This window comes from Anser anser, assembly GCF_964211835.1.
Source record: "Anser anser genome assembly, chromosome: 2".
Taxonomy (NCBI): domain Eukaryota; kingdom Metazoa; phylum Chordata; class Aves; order Anseriformes; family Anatidae; genus Anser; species Anser anser.
Window position 1 is genome coordinate 143,366,622 of NC_139721.1, and position 19,196 is coordinate 143,385,817.

The 19,196-nt window shown below is 37.3% G+C and overlaps 1 protein-coding gene across 1 annotated transcript in view; it reads right to left on the bottom strand.

The window, feature by feature from the left end:
* Positions 1–390: 390 nt before the first annotated feature.
* The window catches only part of DNAJC1 (DnaJ heat shock protein family (Hsp40) member C1), a 98,891-nt gene continuing 80,085 nt past the window's right edge, over positions 391–19,196 (bottom strand). The window contains exons 9-12 of the mRNA XM_083825185.1: positions 13,790–13,909; positions 2,682–2,730; positions 1,682–2,166; positions 391–605 (exon numbers count right to left, since the gene is read on the bottom strand). Coding sequence (XP_083681311.1) covers positions 537–605; positions 1,682–2,166; positions 2,682–2,730; positions 13,790–13,909 — 723 coding nt within the window. The 3' untranslated portion in view covers positions 391–536. The remainder of the gene's footprint in view (positions 606–1,681; positions 2,167–2,681; positions 2,731–13,789; positions 13,910–19,196) is intronic.

Genomic DNA, 19,196 nt, shown 5'->3' on the forward strand with positions numbered 1-19,196 from the left:
CAGGTGCATACACGTGTACAGGGAAGTTAAGATCAGAACTACTCCTTATTTCTAAATAGTAGAATGGACATTTTATGTAGCAGCAGACATGCTTTATAAGCATATTGTCTTGTATTTATAACTGCAAAAAATTAAAACACAAAAACCCTTGAGTGCAGAGTTCCATTACTCTCATACTTGCTTAACATTTTCACATCAATTCTGTCTTTCAAAGCACCACTTAGAATTCTTTATATTCTGTATGTTCTTTAGCTGTAAACCTACCCCTTCCAGTATGCAGTTACCACTGGGGCTCTTCCTTAAGATCCACTGATTTTTAAGACACCATCATGTATCTGCACAAGCAGCTCTCCTACACAAAAATACACCTTCATTCTTTAACACACAAAATAGATGATGGCAGATTTATTGATATTTTCTTTTACTAAGGCACATGACATATAGAAATACTGAGGTACAAAAATGCAGTTTCCTGCATATGAGTTTTAAAACCCCATTTTGACAAAGACGACCTAAATCTCTTCTGCTCTGAATGTTCAGCTTTTAGCCATTTTTTTCTTTTGTACCAGTTCAACAAGCAACTTGTATCTTGCTATACACTCCTCCTGAAAGGAAAAACAAAAGTATTAATTAAAATTTGATATTTTAGTATTGCTTTACCTCTGTACATGCTACCTCATTATAAGAGAGCTATGTTCTGTGTTTTTTTTTCCTCCCCCAAAGTTAGTCATGCGAACAATTTCAGAAGGAGAACGTACACCTACTGAAAAGTGGATTCAAAAAATGAACTTTCAGTTTACATTTCTTAGCAGGTAATTTCTCTCTTCAAAGAGCACACAAAGCCAAGAAAACATCTGTTCAGTATTTCTTGACAATGGCTGTAAAAGCAATTGTTGAGCAGTTGCATTGTGCTACCTATTCCAGAACAGTTATTCTGGTACGAGCCACTCTGCAGGTACTTTACCCTGGTAAAGGTGAGCCTTTACGCTCATTCTAACAGCACCTACTGACATCTGCTTCATAGCTTCATAGCCAGAGAACTACTTGAAGCCCGTATTTCCTGCTTTCTCATGCTGTTTTTGGCACAAATAAAATAAGGATTTTCTGCAGCTACAATGACTGAAGCAAGCACACTAAGCTAGCACAGCTATTACGGAATCTACCACAGACCAGCTCTATCAATGACAGCAAATGCTATTTTAAAGAGATTATACTTACAAAAAGAACATTAGATAGGTTACTGAGCATTTAACACTTGCAGCTGGGTTACTTATTTTGTTTGTTCATTGAGGTGGGTTGAGAAGGGTATTGTAAAAATGTAAGCAAAGCAGGTCACCAACATTTGGTTACTAACTTTCAATCAAAATTTGTTTTAAAAATCTAACTTGTTCTGCAACTGAAGATCTGAAAGGCAGAGGAGAGGTAGGTATTTTAAATGGAACAGGAGTTACTTCAACATTTTCTATAATATATTAAACAAAGTGATTTAAATGAAAATATCTTTATGAAAGCAAACATGACAGTAATGATCTTTAGGTCAAACACGTCTTGCCTGGCAGTTACAAGCTAAGTAAAGACCTTACTTTCCTGTGTGGACCTTCAGTTCTTAGGGTAATCATAAACTGGTAGACAATCATTTTCCTCTTGATTTACACTGCAGTTCAAACAACATTGACTATACCTTGCTTTTTCCAGGAACACACTTTGCTATTTTATCCCAACGATCTGTTGTTCCCTTTGGATACTGCTGCAAGGCCATTTCGAGAAGTTTCTGTTGATTTTGAGTCCACAAGTCTTCTAAGGCACGGCTTTTCTCCCTTTTTCTGCTCTCATCGTCGCTCTCTTCCTCTTGCTCTGTGTTATCAAAATCTTTCTGGCGTCTTCCTCTGCCCTTCTCTTCTGGTACCTCTTTCGTTGCTGTCTGAATCATTTCGGGTGCTTTCACAAGTTTTCGTTTGCGATGCCTGGTTTCACTTGCAGCGGTCTCCTTGTGATCTGTTGGGCTGTCTGTCTGCTCTGGGATTTGACTGAAGTTCCCTTCCTCCGCCTCCTCCTCTTCCTCCTCTCTTTCTCTCTGGGTGATTATGTGGTCTGGTAAATTCATGTTGACTTTGACATTCCTGGAATTCTGGGCCAATGTTTTAAGCTCGGAGAGCCTAATGACACCTGTTGGAAGTACCGATATTACACTTCTGAATAAATAAACCACCAAGAGGGAACTGCCTGCAAATAGAAGGTACCCGAAATCATGCAGACAGTAGATGAAGCTCTTATGGATTAAGAGCTCAATTCCTTACGTTTATCCTGAAATCAAGGTATTTGTTGTAATAAAAGCGATATAATATAAAGCAATGAACTTTGCCAATTATAAGCTTATCTGGTATATGTGACTAATAAATTACTACACAGATATAAACAAACAGAACAGAACAGCATAAACAAATGAACAAAACCCACAATAAACTGGATAAGAAAGGCTGGGAAGAGGTAGCTTAAAAAGGAAACATTCCCTCAGGATACCCATCGGTTCTCTTTGTTGCTCAGAGTAAGGCAAGGTTGCAAAAGCCTCGCTGCAAAGTTACAAGGTGTGCCCTGGAAGTTACAAAATGCGCTCATTTGCATAGCAATTATCTAACTGCAGTGCTTGTTGTAAGCATCAGTGAGGATCTAGAGGCACACACCTGGTGTATATGTAACAGAATCCTTCAGTTGTTTGGCTTTCATGGTGACCTGCATGAAAGAAAAAAAAGACTATTAAAAAATTACATTATTTGTGCTTTTGAAGATTTCATCGTGAGCATATATTAAATACTGCAAGGCTGATGTTCTGCTGGTGTTTTTCACAAATGGATCCCGAACTGGCAATTAATAACTTTTTAGACTTTGTCCTTTAAAAAAATTCTTATTTCATTATATCTATTTTTATCTTGTTGAAATAACGTAAGCGATGCTATACATTTCTATCACCATAATGCATTATTGCAGCTGATATCAAATTTTGTTTTCTTTCATTGGTAAGCCCTTTATCTCTAACCTGAAAATGCTATGAGGAGAGGGGAAAAGGAAACAAGTAAGTTGTCTTCTAGGTATTAGTTTCTCGACACTGAATGGAAGAACAAAATAACCCAACATAGGTCTATGTGGTGAAGCATGGTAATGGACAGGCATTCAGTCCCAAAAACACATTCAGTGCAACAGTCTGACTGCCAAAGATACGCAAAGATACTTCTTACATCATGATCATTCAGGAAAAAAGTCTAGTACATGAGTACCTTCTACTTCTAGTCTAAGTCTGCCTGGTTCCTCCCACCCCATTTCTGCCCATGAAATTGTGAGACTTTGCTTTAAGAAGAACAGACAAGTGCGGGACCTCTTTAATGAAATGACAGTGACACTTAACAAGGCAAAGTGGTCTATTTTCCCCACAAATTAAACCTCATTTTCTGGGATGATTAGATTTAAATGAGACCTCCATGTGCAAAAAAATCCCAGCTCCAATTAACCAAAGCCTTCATCCAGAGGTAGACATCTGGCATAAAAATTCCAGTTCCTACTGTTGCAGTATGATAAAGTTTTACTCATTCAAGGAGAAAAAAACGTAGAACGCTGAGGTGAACAGGTAATTTTAACCAGCACTAACAGTTCTGTCTGTGAACTGCATGATCCTGACTTGAAAACAACAGGATGGATCCCTCTTGTAGAAGGTAAACCACTAACAGAAATCACCTTCCTTGAAGAGCTTAAGAGTCTAAATTCATCCAAATCAAAACGTTTAAGTTCCATTATTAACAGAGCATCTCTGTAGGGCCAATACTTTAAAGGACTAAACGGAGAGGAATGCATCCTTGACTGCTGAACAGAATGGATCCTAAGCTGTGACCTGCTATGCAGCTCTTAAATAGAAATTACCATAATCTAAACTAGATTATAATAAAGTATTTTGAAAAGAATGAGGAGAACTTGTCACACAGTCAAGTTGCTGATCCTTCTGAGCTTCCTGCAATGATGCAGTGGATTCACTGTGAGTATGACAAGGTATCATCTATGTTCACGCATTCCAGAAAGCTGTTCCTAAACCATTTCACTATTTTTGAAGTACTTCTTTCAAAGATTTCTAAGCTACTCATAAGAGACAAGTGAGGAGAAGAGACAAGAGATCCACAAGCTGAACAGAGCAGAATAAATGGCAAGCAATTCCAACACCACTGTTCTGTTTTCTCTATGTTGAACCATCGACATTTTAGGAGGTTGGCAATTATTGCTTCATCTTTGAAACTGGGCCTACACGTACAACATAAACTTTGCATTGGAAGTGGTGCAAATCAATATCCTGTATTCGCGTTTCTTTTACAAGATGGATGTTCCCAAATTAGGTCAATACAGGTAGCGCATACCAGACATAAATTTTGCTGCATGTTACATCTAATTGAATTAGAACCTAAAATGGCCATCTCCTACAACAGTGAAGGACTTAGATTTATTCCTAGATCCTAATGGCATTTCACATTCGCCCCTAAACGTAAGCAGAAGTAACAGTCTTATCTTAGGTTATCTTTTCTTGGATGCCTTCAGCACTAGGAGCTTGGTGAACCCAGATTTAGCATTTGCAGTAAGTTACTCCATTTATTACAGTTTCTCTTCTGAGGGCATTACGATATCTGTTCACATTTTTGGTAGATTTTCAATTTGAATATTCATCACGTAATCCAGAAATAACAACCACGTGTATGGTTCAGATATTGAGAATCTACAATACCAAACACTGAACAAGCTCGGTCAAGCACCTTCACCTGACTTAACTCATCAAGCTTCTTACTAACAGCTTTACTATCATCATTCGCAGGTTACGTAAGAAGATGAAGTATCTATTATTCTTTTCCTCGCCTTTTTTTTTTAAAACATCTTTCTCCTTTTTTTTTCATTCTTTCTTCTGATTTTGCAAGTCCTTTTCTAGGTGCTGTGTGAAGTTCACGTTTGCTATAGCTCTTTTCACCCAGTTCAGGTATAGCTTGCACAGACTTAAAATTTTTTTGTCCACCAGCTTCAACTGCCATTGCTGTTAAAGATGCTGACACACAGAAGGAATCATAACCTGTCAGTATTGACCTATTAGGGATCATTAGGAATCCGCCCTGTGGAATGTAGGAAATCCGTACTGCAGTTTGATCTGTTTTGAGTTTAATCGTTGCTCTTGCCACTCACATTTGCAGCGTCCTCTGGTGCCAGTTCCTCCACACTTTCTGACATCCCTAATATCAATTTAAATTTGTGGTGGGCTGTGTCACCTACTAGGTGGTTCTTAACAGTTTGAAAAGTGTTAAGTTGCTCTGCTGCTTTCTCTACTCCATTTCTTCCTATAACTTGCTTCGATTTATTACTCTTTCATTAGATAACAGATAACTTACTTGGAAATACAGTTACTCAAAGTCTGGAGCAGTTGTAGAACTACGCTTCTAATTATTATTGCTGATTGCTAGTGCACAAAGCTGTAAAATTATAGTTTTAATCTGTATTGAATTATGAGTTTTATCATTGCTCTAAAAAGTTGGTCTCGAATCCTGTTATTGACAACAGCTTTCACAAGTGTTAGTCAGCTCTTAAGGAAACCTGGGTCTGGGGACACTTTAAATAATAATGATCAAGACTGTGAAATTGAATTAAAACAGAAGAGGGCAGATCTTGTATTCCTGCACGGATTTTTACCGCTGCACAGCCATACTGCATTATTCTATAGAAACCAACTTTATCTTTTCCATGCCCAAATAACCTAGGCACCAGGGATAACAGAAGTCACAAAGTCAGGTAATCACATGCACAATGAAATGTTTTCTTAGACAAAGGAAGATGACAAAAATGTTGGCTGCAAGCAATCAAATTGAAGTAGAAATTCACAGAATCACAGAACCATCTAGGTTGGAAGAGACCTCCAAGATCACCAAGTCCAACCTCTGCCCTAACACTAACAAGTCCTCCACTAAACCATATCACTAACCTCTAATTGAAGCACCTTGCCCTGGGACGTACAGAAAGGGGCCGCAGGAATAGTTTGCTTCTACATGAACTCCCTTCTGAATGTAGGCATAAAAAAGCACTGAATTGTGACAGACGTAGGGCAAAAACCCTGTAAAGTCTGGTACAGCGATCCTTCTGATACTGAACAGTCAGAAAGAGCCCTCTCGCAGAAGACGAAGCTCCGCTCCCCGTTCCCCCAGCAGCCGCCACCACGCTGTCGCGTTAGCTGGCCCTGCTGGCTCCCCGAGCAGCCTGGCGCCATTCTGCTCTCTCCAGGCAATCTTCTCTAGGCAGTCTACCTTCCCGCTCTGAGTACGATGCTGTTCTGATCAGGAGTGCACCAGGGAGTTACAGCAGTACAAAATCTCTCGTCTTATTTAAAACATTCTGAGAAAACATCAGTGGACCAACAGATAACCCATGTCACTTGGCAAAGAAGGATGACACGTTATTCATTGTGTTGCTGGACATACTGATACAATTATTTACTACTCTTAGCATCTTCCTGAGCAAAAGTTCTCTAAATATCTACTAAAGCTGCTAGTTTCTCAGCATCCTCTATCAGAAGCTTGCTGTCCTAGCGTTCACCCAGATGTTGCCTTTCTGCATGCTCTCCATTTATTTGTTGTGTAAAAAAGTCAAAATCTAAGGAATTATGGAAAAAAAAATCTGGACATAGCCTTTTGAGTGGTTCAAGCTAGTATGCAGCAATGAGAAATTTCTTGAATCTGTGAGGCTAATTTGAGTTAAAATCACATTTTTGTCAAAAAGGAAAGCCAGACACAGAAGGATTTTTGATTCTTTCCTGGCTTTGTCAAAGAAATAGGCTCTGCTGGTCTTACCTTTCAGAACAGCACAGGATAAACTGCCAGATTTGAAGTTCCCTCCTCACAGCCAAAACACCACTTGCTGCACTGAACTGTTCTACATCTACACAGCTTTTTCACAACAACCACAATTACTTGAAGAACTGTTTGACCCAAGGCAGCCAATAATAATGACCCATTCCTTTATTTTCACGTCATAGACTCAAAATTTGTTGCTTTATAAACTATCTTCCTGTAAATTTATTGTAAGACTGCTAAAACTGTCTTCCAGTTTTAACAGATTGGTGAAACTTCACATACTGAAACATCAAGCCACATCATTCTGCCTTTTTTTAAACAAATGTCCTTATTTACAACCTACTGGATCTCTAGAAATGAAGTATTTCCAATTAGAAGACGCACCTTTGCTTTGACACTGCTTCAACCAGTTTGCTCAGCAGGTTGTTACTGACTTTCCCAGAGGTGTGTAACGTAACCGGTCTTTATCCGCTGTGTAAATTACACGTTGAATTTAATACTAACATAGCATATGAGAATTCAAGGCCAACATGCTTTTATTCTTGAAAGAACCAAGAGACATGTTACGAATTTTAACTGAATTTGCTTAGACCAACCACTGCCAGCCTCCAACAGTATGGTTTTCGTACGCTTACAGACTTTGAAGCTGTGTGTGACTCCAAACCTTGCCACGGCAGATGGAGAGGAGGTAGCTACAGCAGAAATCCCACCAGCTGTTTGTTTAATTATGGGGCAGTCAAAGATGTGGTCTGCAGAACAGGCAAAATTGGCCTAAATCACTGGATTCAGAACACCAGTTGTTCTCCAGTTTAAGTGCCTAAATAGTTAATTTCGAAGAGCAGAAGAATTGCTCCTTTTTTTCAGGGCACATAGAACTCAGCAACTACAATTGGGATGATGTTAGAGACTTTGAACTATGTTTTTTTTTGGTTTTGTCATTTAAAATCCACGTTTGTGAGTCTTTAGCTCAGTACTACTAATACTCAGGTAATAGGGAGGGGTTAGGCTGAAATGCCCTTTGCAACAACTGCTTGGACATCCTATTTTATCACTGTTGATGCAAACTGCATTACCTTTACTGAGAGCCACAAGATCTGAATTCTGCAATGGAATTCAAAACCAACTCACCAGCATGTACATGGGACATTATATTATTCAAGCCACACTCAAAAGCTATAGCAGCATGGGCCTGACCTTCCATAAGACATCTATTTGAATTAAAGTTGGTGTCCCACTGGCTTCTGTAAAAAGCTTTCTCCTTTAAGTGGCAGGAATGCTCTGGCCATGCTTCACAAGAAGGAAATCAATCTGTTTTGCATTTGGGTATAAAACGTACCATGCTGCCCAGTTCTGCAAAAGCAGGGCCACCTGTACAACTGCGCAGAAGGATTTGTAAAAAATAAGAAAATAAAATAAAAATTGTGAAATGAGGGAATTGTAAACAGCAAATCCCTTTTCCTTCCCACAAAGTATCAACAGACAGTGGTGTGTCTGTGGGATTAGACAGGTGTTTTGAAGATTTCACTCTCAGATTGAGGGATCTACATGACCTACATACCATCTAAATCCCATCTTAGATATTCATAACCTCTTTTGGACCTTGATCCCGAGATAGGTCTTTATACTTCAATAAGCAACTGAAAGAACTATTGATTACATAAATATATGCAAGCTGAGCGACGGTTTCAGAATATCCACCACTGGAGATCACAGTAACTGAGGTACCACATGCATAGGATATAAAATGAAATATAAAACAGACTTAGGAAAACACTTAATCTCCAGGAGCAAAAAAAAACCCTAATAAATTCATTAACTTTTACATATGGATCGTTTCTCATATAGGTGTTTTCTTGCTGGCAGTGTAATGAGCTTGCATTTGCCAAAAATAAGAGATCTCTTTTATAATGACATATAAAAGCACAGTGCGTATGAACTCACGCACTTAGACTTAAAGGCTGAAGCTGTTGTCTGGAGAGATGGGAAATAATCAGAAAATAAGCACTCCCTCCAAACCTTGTGCTTTCAGGTTTCCTGATAACCCAGAATGCCTGCTCACGTATATACACCTGCCTATTGTTTTTGCTGTCTACCTCAGTCCGTTTCCATACAAGCAGCAAATCCCTATCAGTCTGTTTTTGCAACACAAGTGCACGAGATTAGTGACTGCAGGAGCAAACAGAATCAGTTTAAATCCTGTAAGACAAGTGAATGATATTACTTCACAAGTATGAAATCTGAGATCTCTTTGCCTTTAATTTAAAAAACCTGTACCTAATAATCACATTAAAGTCTGTTTGGCATGCCAGACAGCTTTTACTTCCTCTGTTATTTTTACAATTTGAATGTCCTTTGTAGTTACTGAAATTAATTTATGCCTTTCAGCAAATATTTTTTTAAAACTTTTTTAATCTATAAGGAGGCATTGTCAAGTAAAATATACTCTTACAATTTCTCATCTAAGTGCTTTTTCTCAATCTTTGAATTCGGCAAAAGCTAACAATCCTTATAAATCTTCATAATGCTCAGCATTTGTCAAATCAAACAATGTAATTTTTGTAGAAATAATAGTCTTGAAATTCTATTCATAATTTATACCATAGAGTGTTCACAGTGTTTAGGAAATTCAAACACAACTTTTTATTTTGTTTTAAGAGGCCAATTATTTCCTTAAGTATTGGAGGACAGGAATGAGAACTAACCCTGGAGCAACAAATTCAGCAAGGAAAATGGGTCAAAGAACAGATGTTCAGGGGATGGCAGAGAGCAGCGGTACAGGTAACCAGGTCAGCCGGCAGGAACTCTGATTAGAGTTAACTGAACTCCATTTCCCTTTCATAATCAAAATACTTGAAAATCTAATTTATACCACCAGCCAATTGCAATAAAAATGATTTAAAAAGATGTAGAAGCTTTCAGTTGTGAAAGCAACACGATTTCATTACACTAAGGCAGTTGAAAGTTATCTTTATGGGAGAAGACTGATAAATCCCCAATATCCACATATTAAAATGAAAATTAGCGATTTAAATAATTTAACTAACTGAGCACAACTTCATCTGTTTTGGGCTGACTATTCATTGGCTGTTAAAGGGTGTTTTCCTGAAGAGAGGTAAGATAACAGATACCCTGTACTCAACATGACACAAGTTGGAGTAACAAGCTTTCTCACAGTTTGTCTATGCCACGGTTGCAAGCTTAACCTAGCTGAGCTGAAGATCACAGGAATATGTTGCAAAGATATTTATGCTGGTATCAGATGAGACAACATGAATAGAAACAGTAGAGCTGCATGAGCTGAGATGCACTACTGCATGGACACAGCTGCTTATTGTCAGAGTCTGGCTGGCGCTTTCCCACTGTCCTGCATCAGGTTGTGTGGACGTATCTGTTGGGACAGGGAATCTGGTGGACCTACCAGGATAACAGGTCTTATAGCAATTCTTATTTGTGAACTACTTTGAGAAATCCCACAATGAACAGACTTAGATGTCTAGAAAAAAACAAGTGATTTTAATAGCAGTAGAAAAGAAAAAACATCTGAAAGATTACTTTGTTAGGAATTACTGAATTTACGCACCGTCAAGCTAAGGTATATGCAGTGATTACTGACCAACTATATATAGTGACTATCTGGCTTTAATTTTACATTTTTTAAAGTAAGTTCACACATGCTTCCAATTGTAGGAAGGTTTTGTTTCCTCCCCCTTTCCTCCTAGATAGCTTGCACTTGCTAGTCTAATCACAGCCTGTATGAAGAGAGGGACCTAACCTCAGGCAGAATCACTGTATCGATGTCGTTTCTTGCAGATGTTTGTCTAACCTGGTTTTTAAAGGCCTTCGAAGTTGGATACTCCACAGCAGCTTATTCCACTGCTTTACTATCCATTTTAATTCTTTGCCCTTCAGTGTCTAACTCTGCAGTCTATGATAAAATTTCAGGTAATTACTTCTTGCCCTATAAAACTGAGTCAGAGCATATAGCCCCTTCCTTCTTAACAGTTCTCTTTTTACATAGTCAAATACTTATATTCTCAGGTCATATTTTATTTCAGCTCAACCACATGAATTCCTTCACAGGCTTTACTTATAAGTAACACTTTAGAGACCTGTTATTCTCTTCTGGACACTATATGGAATCACATGTTTAAGTGCAATACTAGACCCAAACTAAGGACGTAGATATGTAGGTTTACCATCCTCCTGTTTGTATTTTCTCAGTAAGACGACTGCCCATTTCCAAAAAAATGGCCATTTGCTGACCCCTATCTTGCTAATTCTCTCTTGTAATCCCTGCATTCCTCCTGCTTTTTACAAGCTATCCCTAGCTGTTTGCCATCTTTTATTTGTGAACCTGATCACCATTCTGCTGTGCGTACTTGCACATATTGCCTGTTTCATTTGCCTACTGCAACCCATAACCCTATTTTTTGCATATTATTTCTCATTTTGTCCTGACCTTTTTGAATTTTACTCATCTTCGAATATATTTGCAGTTCCTCTTAGTTTTGTAAGAGGTACAAACAGTGAACAAGTTTAAGAAGTAGTTATGCTATTCCATCATCTTCCTTCAGACAGGTCAGGTGAAAAACTACTATATCCAGATCACAGCCTGTTGAATTATTTGATAAACTCCTTCATTTGGGCAGTGAACAACTAACCAATTTTTCAAAACTGGTGGGATGGATGCATCCCTCATGCAGTGGGGGGGGGGGGTCTATAAAATACAATATTACACTGTCTGATCCAGGACAGAAAGAGATTAGCAACTGAAAAGCACCACTTCTGTTGACATTGCATGTTTGTCTTTAATTAATGTCTATTTAACTTCGAATGACAAAGATCTTGAAGAAATTGTGCCAATATGAAAGATTCAATGGCCAGTACTTCCTATGTAGATGAGAATACGGTTTGGACATGTGCAAACTGAATTGTAAGGTACCAAAGTAATGTTCTAGCAAAATCACAGAAGAATTTTCCAAGTAGAGCAAATCTCTGGAAATAAGCAAGAGACTCAAACTTTTCAGGCCTTCTTTATACGTGAAAGAAGCAGTGCTAAAATTCCGAGCATTAGAAACTTGCTTCATACTGTTTAAAAAGTCATTAACAATGATTGCAGACTGCAACGCAATAATAAAAGGAACAGGAACACTAATAAGCAGTCTATGTCAGGAAAGCTGAGCTAGCATCGACAGTGGGAAATTTTTAGAGAAGTTAAAAATTGTGTGGAGAACACTTACAGTAATCATATAGTTTCATTACTGGCAGTAAAGAAGGATTACGCTCAGACCTTTCTCCACAAACAAAAATCCCTGAAAACTCCTTTTTTCATACAAGAAGAAGACAGCTCTTAGAACACAGACCTCTCTTTCATTTCTCTATCCAATTCACTGAAAAGAAGAGCATGCTGTTGAGGACTTCGCACCTCATGGAAGAAGCAAGTGAGCTTCATTTTTCTTTCCAGCACTGGATGTGTGCAAGTACGGTGTCCAAATATATTACATTATACAAAGGACTCTTAATAAAGAATGTTTTGATGTCTGCCTTAAGGAATAAAGCAGAAAATTGGTGCAAGAGGAAGTCTCAAGGTGACTTTAGTTTTGTGATGGGCATAATGTGGAAGCATTCTGCATGTTTGTATCGTTATTAACCAGCGAATTCATCCTTTTTGAAGGCAATCTCAAAGATCTATCCCATGCACACTGCATACTATCAAGTCATGTGAAATATTTTTTCTATTAAAATCTGCTTAGTAAAATGTAGCAGCTTTTAACAGTCACTCCACTTCAGTATTATGATGAATAACACAAAACAAAACAAAAAGAATCAATTTCATTTGCATAGTAGGTTAGTAACCTATTGCTTACTTTCACTTATTACTTGCAAATAATCTGTCTTGTTCTAAAATGATAGGAATGCAAATGGCTCGTTTTCCAGTATAAATGAGCAATGAAACTCTATAGATGCATTAAATCTTTAAAAATAACTTCTAAAAACATCTTTTTGTGATTGTATCAATAAGAAAAAAAACCAAACACTCAAGCATTCAAATTGCCCAGAAGGTTATAGTGGGTTACGTTTCACTCTAGCTAGAGGCTTTGTTTCACATTATTTAAGATAATTCCTGAAATATAATAAATGAAGAATATCTAATCTCAAAACGTACATCAACGGATTTAAACATTATTCTCATTAACCCCTCCAAAGCCTATAAAATAGGGTCAGCTGAAAAGGCTTTCAAATGGTCCTCAGCAGACACTACATCATGTTCTAGTGATCTATTGCTTGAAAAGGAAAAGTCTTTTACAGCCTAGCCCCTAAGGGTTTTAAGATCATAACACTTAAAATCCATAAGTACAAGCTTTCTTTGATATGTGGTACAATACTATAAAATATGAATTAACAAGGAAATTAATCATTTTACACAGTATTATTGCCCACGCTATAATCTAGAAAAACGGACTGAAACAGTATCATATATATAACTTGTTTTAAAGTTCGCAAAGATATTTCAGTTTAATTAATGGAAACCACCTGTCTAAACACCATTAGCTCATCTACGCTTTTTAAGGACTGGCTTAAAACAGAAATGTAATCTTTAACCAAGACCCACAAATATTTGCTTGCAGTCAAAGGGGGTTCCTACAAACCCTGAAGTGGCATTGTTTTGCTGTTACTGGGTTACAGTAGCTCGAGTCTCCAAGCACCAGAATCCCCCATACAGCTGATCAGTTACAGCTGTTAATTGCAGAGCGAGAAACTGGCTGACATCTGCTTCTTGCATAGTTAGTTAATGGTTCACTTCCAGGTCCTAAAAGGATTGTAGCCTCTCTCAAAAGACAATGTCAGCCCCCATATATGTCTGCCTTCTACACTGCCTGTCTTGTTCTGGTTTGTCACTCTCTCTACAATGCAAATCCGAGTGAACTCACATCTGCCACTGATCGACCCAATTCGTGAGCAATCTTTTCCCATCGACCTGGGGTCCCCCCTGGGAACTTAACCATACTTCTTGTCAGCTGGCTGAGGTCCTCTTCTGTCCATTCAGGTGCCTGTAAAACATTTGTAAAACATTCATTACACTGGGATATTGGACATATTTCTGTGAGGTAATATACTGGAAAAAATCCACACGAATTAATCAAATCTTTTAAAAAAAATACAATGTAATACTTTCAAATATCTAGGTACTATCTTCCCGTTTTATTGCAGAAAATACATAAGAACAACAGACCAACAGTAAGGTATTAAAAATGCTTACCATTCAAAAAATGCATTTTGTATATTACATACATTAATTCATTTAATCTATATTAGCTTATTTATACAATGCATAAACACTATAAAATTGCAGTTAAGTTAAAGCAACAATACTTCAATAAAAGATTAAATCTCAGTTTAAGATATAAAATTGTGATTTCTGTAATTTCGCATGCAAGATTTTTTTCAGCAAAGACAAAGAAAAAATCCTCATTTTTATATTTCAAAAAGCTTCTCAACAGAACAGTCATTTTAGCTTTTAGTCACTGTAATCATCATATGTTTTAGCATTCTTGTATGATTCAGGAATGAAATCTGTTGATTCTAATATTCACTGGCGCTATTAAACAACCCCCACGCACCCAGCAACAAAACCCCAGTCACACCACAAACAGGATGCTTCTACAATCCAACAACCAAAATATACTAAAATGTTGCACTCTTAACTACAATAAGACAATCTGTTGGAAAAAAACGTGCTCATAATGGCCAAATGAAAGTGAACAAAGCAAGGGAGCACACAATTACAGCAGCTTAAGCCATGAAATCTCGCTTGCCTCAGAAGGCAAGACACAGTAACCATCTTTGACATTTGCAGCATCTTCGGCGACATCTGCAGAGCTGAATCTTTGTTGCAATCCGTAGTTTGCCATTTTATTTATTTTTAAGGAATTCCTTATGACATACCTCTTTTAATCACCATTTCCGATAATGACCAGCACATATCAAGCAGTTTGCATTACAGAGCCATCAGCACAGAACAACAGTCAGAGGTGAGTGACCCCAGGGACCATCTCCACAACTACAGCAAAGCTTCTCCCTGACACTAATCCTGCCTGTCATTCTCCCACTGTGCTCTAACCACACTGACATCCGCCTGCCGCACTGCGAGCTTAACTGGGCCCTTCCTGACTTTTTACTGTCTCCCCCAATCAATGGTTCAAGCGTGCTCTTTTCACCATGTCCAAATGGCAGCTTCACTCATAATCAAAGTGCATTGCTCCTGTTAAAGGGCTTCCCGAAAGGCTCCACCATTTGCATTCATTTGCAAAGCAAACTACTTTTATTCACTTTGTTCTGCTATCAAGAGTGTTCCCTGAAGCAGATAAATTGGCATAAATACAACCTGCCACTTAAAAGACAGTAAATAATAGCCAATAGTAGCAAGGATTTCATCAATCGTCCTGGTTTGGATCCATGTAGTCCTTTCTTCAATGCTGAAAGCCTCAGACATTCATATTTGGATAGTTTTTAATACAAGTCTAGCATATATTTGAGTCATTGCAGATAATTCATGATGCTTAAATAATGTGTGTAACGTGTGCCATAGATATCTCATTCGTTACAGGCATAATGATACAATTACACTATGGCCTATAGAAGAAATGGGAAATACATGTGACATCTCCACATAGCTCAATAATCTTCTTTCTTGTATTGTATTAAGCAAGGTGATGTTTTATTCTAAGATCTCTCTCTGAGATGTTTAGAAGGGAAGTTTTGGGGTAATATTCTACTTGATGAAAATTTTTGTCACTATCAATAATGAATTCTTATCGTGTTTTGGTTAAAAGTATTTTGTTCAGAAAATTAGTCAAACTTCGTATCTCAAAATTAGCCTTAGTAAGCAGTTTACTGTAATTTTCTATTTAATCTGTATTAAAACTGTTTTTGTTTGTTTTTTAGGTGAATTCATAGCTATTCTTTCTTACCACATCCAAAGCATATCTAAGCAATTACACACGGAAATCAGGATGATCTTTTCAGAGATGTGCACACTTCAGATGCTTTCTGATAAGTTGCATTTTCAGACTTCTTGATAAGCTTTTTTCTCCATGCTCAAAAACTTTACTAACCACTTGTAAATGTTACAGAAGTAATTTTATCTTCCTAAATAACAGACTATACTGTAATCATTCTTTAGATCTGAAACTAATTATATAGCCAACTCACAGCACAGGAATTCATTAGCCAAATTAACATATCAACTGATTAATCTTATTTCAAGCTGGCAATTCTAGAATGTACAGATCTGAAACATCTATAAATTTGGAAAATCTTTGAAAAAGCTTTTAGGAAATCCACCCGTAACTGCTGAAGCTGTAAAGAGCTTTTGTGAATTTGCAATTCCTCAGCAACAGTTAATTGTGTCTTTAGATGCAACAGCGCCTACTGTGATTCACCTTCTAAAAGCAGCTATGAGGGTGGTCATGGTGTGAATGTATTCTCCCTGTTCTAATCTGTAGCCAACTGTAACTGCGAGAGTCAAATAAATGCATAAACATACTGCTTTGTCACCTAAAACCATGTGTGTCCAATATTACTGAAACACTGGGCCAAAATTCATCTCTACAGTAAAGCAATGGAAGACACCACATGGTGAGGGGACAGCTGTTGTTACTACACAAGCATTCAGATTTTGCATCAAAAAAGCCCCGTTCTGGGATTAACTTCCTATACTGAATACAAAATTGAAAGTACAAAGTTGCGGTCTACAGTCTTGAAAATAAACTACAAGTGTACACATAAAAAATTCATAGCACTCCCTTAAATAATAATCCCTTAACATGGTTTATCACACATAACTGGCAATATTGGAGAATTAGTTCATCCAAACCACTATGGACCTTCTACAGCAAAAAAAAAATAAATGAATACAGTTTATTGTTTAGCACCACTCTTATGCATGCATCAGCACTTAGCAAGTTCATACCATCTCTTTCAGCATAACAGAGTTTACGCTATTAGGATTTTTTTTTTCCACAAAAAATAAGAGAAGCTATATTTTCAATGACATGAAAAGCCGATTTTTAGACAACAAAGTATTTGTTAACAAGAAAGCAGAATGACATGTTTAGACCTGTTAATGTGAAGTATAAAACTTCACACCATTTTATTGATAAAATTGGGAAGTAGTTAGTATTAGAGAGTTTACAAAGAAGTTTAAAAGGTATTTGCATTGACTTGACAACAAGAAGTAATTGGATTTTTTAGATTAAATTTTAGCTTTAGACTCTTCCTGTCATCAATACACTGTTAAATTCTTCAATTAAAATCAAAGTTGTAAAGAAGTTTGGATAATGTTTTAAATCTGGCCAGAACTTTGTGCTATGTATCATCTAAATTTGGTAATTTACTGATTTGAGCATATCTAGATAGTGATCTTGCAAATGAACCATAAGGCAGCATGTACTTAAAAATATCTGTGGATACATTTGTAGTACAAGGGTTCTAGTGAACTCCCAAACAGTTTTGCAATTCAGGATAAATTTAACCTACAAGTAAGTGGTGTTTCTACCCAGTAACCATCAGAACAGAATGAAAAAGTATTGTTGATTTAATTTCTTACCCATATTGTCTTCTTCTTCTTATATTATTACTTTGTATTCTTAAAATGTATTGCTTTACCTGTATTAAATCTGAAGTTCTTCTTTTATCTCATACACTTCCGGTATTGTGATCCAGCTGTTTGCTGAACACTTAAGATCTGCTAAAACTCTAAAGATCTGCTAAATTATTAATGATCTGAATTCATATTCAAAGCCACAACACCTTCATATAACCCTCTGGTCCTTCAAAGCTCTTAGTCAAATCCAACTTCTACTAGGACAAATTGTTATTATGTGAGCCAACAAAAAACAAAACTACATCGTTTCAGACCAACGGCCAAGCTAGGCCAGTAAGCTCATAATTAGTGCTCAGGGAGTGCAGCTGCACAAAACTTTAACATATACTATGTGATAACAAGGACTCTCTTTATCATTTATCCTTTCCAGCCCCCCTCTCTTTGAAAAAAGAGGGGCCATATGCAGATACCAACAGTCAGAGGGAAGCAAGCAATATACGTTAACCATAATTTCCCTAACTTTTTCCATACCTCCAACTATTTTCAGATCAAGGAGTCTCTTTAGCCTGATCTCATTTAAGTAATTGCTAAAATCCTAACAGCAGTATTAGATAGTTTTAGAGTTCTTTTTAGATAACTAATGGTGAAGGAACATTATTTTTTATTTATCAACTTCCGATGAATGCTTCAACCTTAAAACAGTTCCTCCCCATTTGCCTCCTATACCTGACGTTTAAAACACCCTAAGATCCTTTGTAGTAAACATGGGTAAAAAGGACTTCTAGCCCTAGCATCTTCTTGAAACTGCTTTATACTTTGATAATCCCCTAGTTCAACAAAATCCTTCACAGTACTCCTTCATCTATTTTGTTTGAAAAAAGTAATAATTTTTCACGTTTAACAAGATGTTCCTCAGAGTTCTTGGGCATACCTTATTATGGATTTGCATTTGTGTTGCAAATCTTACACTCTTCTGCATAAGCCTTCCTCTTTCTGAAACTTTTTTCCCCACTCAAGCAGCTCTCTTCAGTTTTAAGCTGGAGACATGAATAATAATTCCAGTAAAACGGGTATATCTAAGATTCCTCCACTGACTACCATGCTGATGATACAGAAGTTTGACATTTTTTGAAAAACTTCAAGCACTCTGTTCATCCATCCTAGCTGTATGTTAGTACATTATTTTTAAACACTGAAAAATAGAAAGTTGTAAGTTTACGCTGAGAATTTAAACATCTTGTAAACCAAAATTCAAATATCTTCATAAATGTATACCGTCAATGTTACAGCTCTCCTGTGTTTTTAGGGAAGCAAATTCCATCTATTCAGAAACTTCATAGTTAATATGGGTCAAAATGGAATTACTGTTCAGCTCATTCCTAAGCTGTGTAGCTGTGTACCTATATGGGGTACATATATGTACCTATACATAGGTATAATCACAGAATCATTCAGGTTGGAAGAGACCTCTAAGATTATCCAGTCCAACCTTTAACCTAGTACTAAAGTCCACCATTAAACCGTTCTACTAAGTTCTACATCCACAAGTCACCTGAAGACCTCCAGGGATGGTGACTCAACCACCTCCCTGAGCAGCCTGTTCCAATGCCACACAACCCTTGCAGTAAAGAAGAGCCTCCTAATATCCAACCTAAACCTCCCCTGGCACAACTTGAGGCCATTTCCCCTCCTCTTGTCACTTGGTGCTTGGGAGACGAGCCTGATCCCCACCC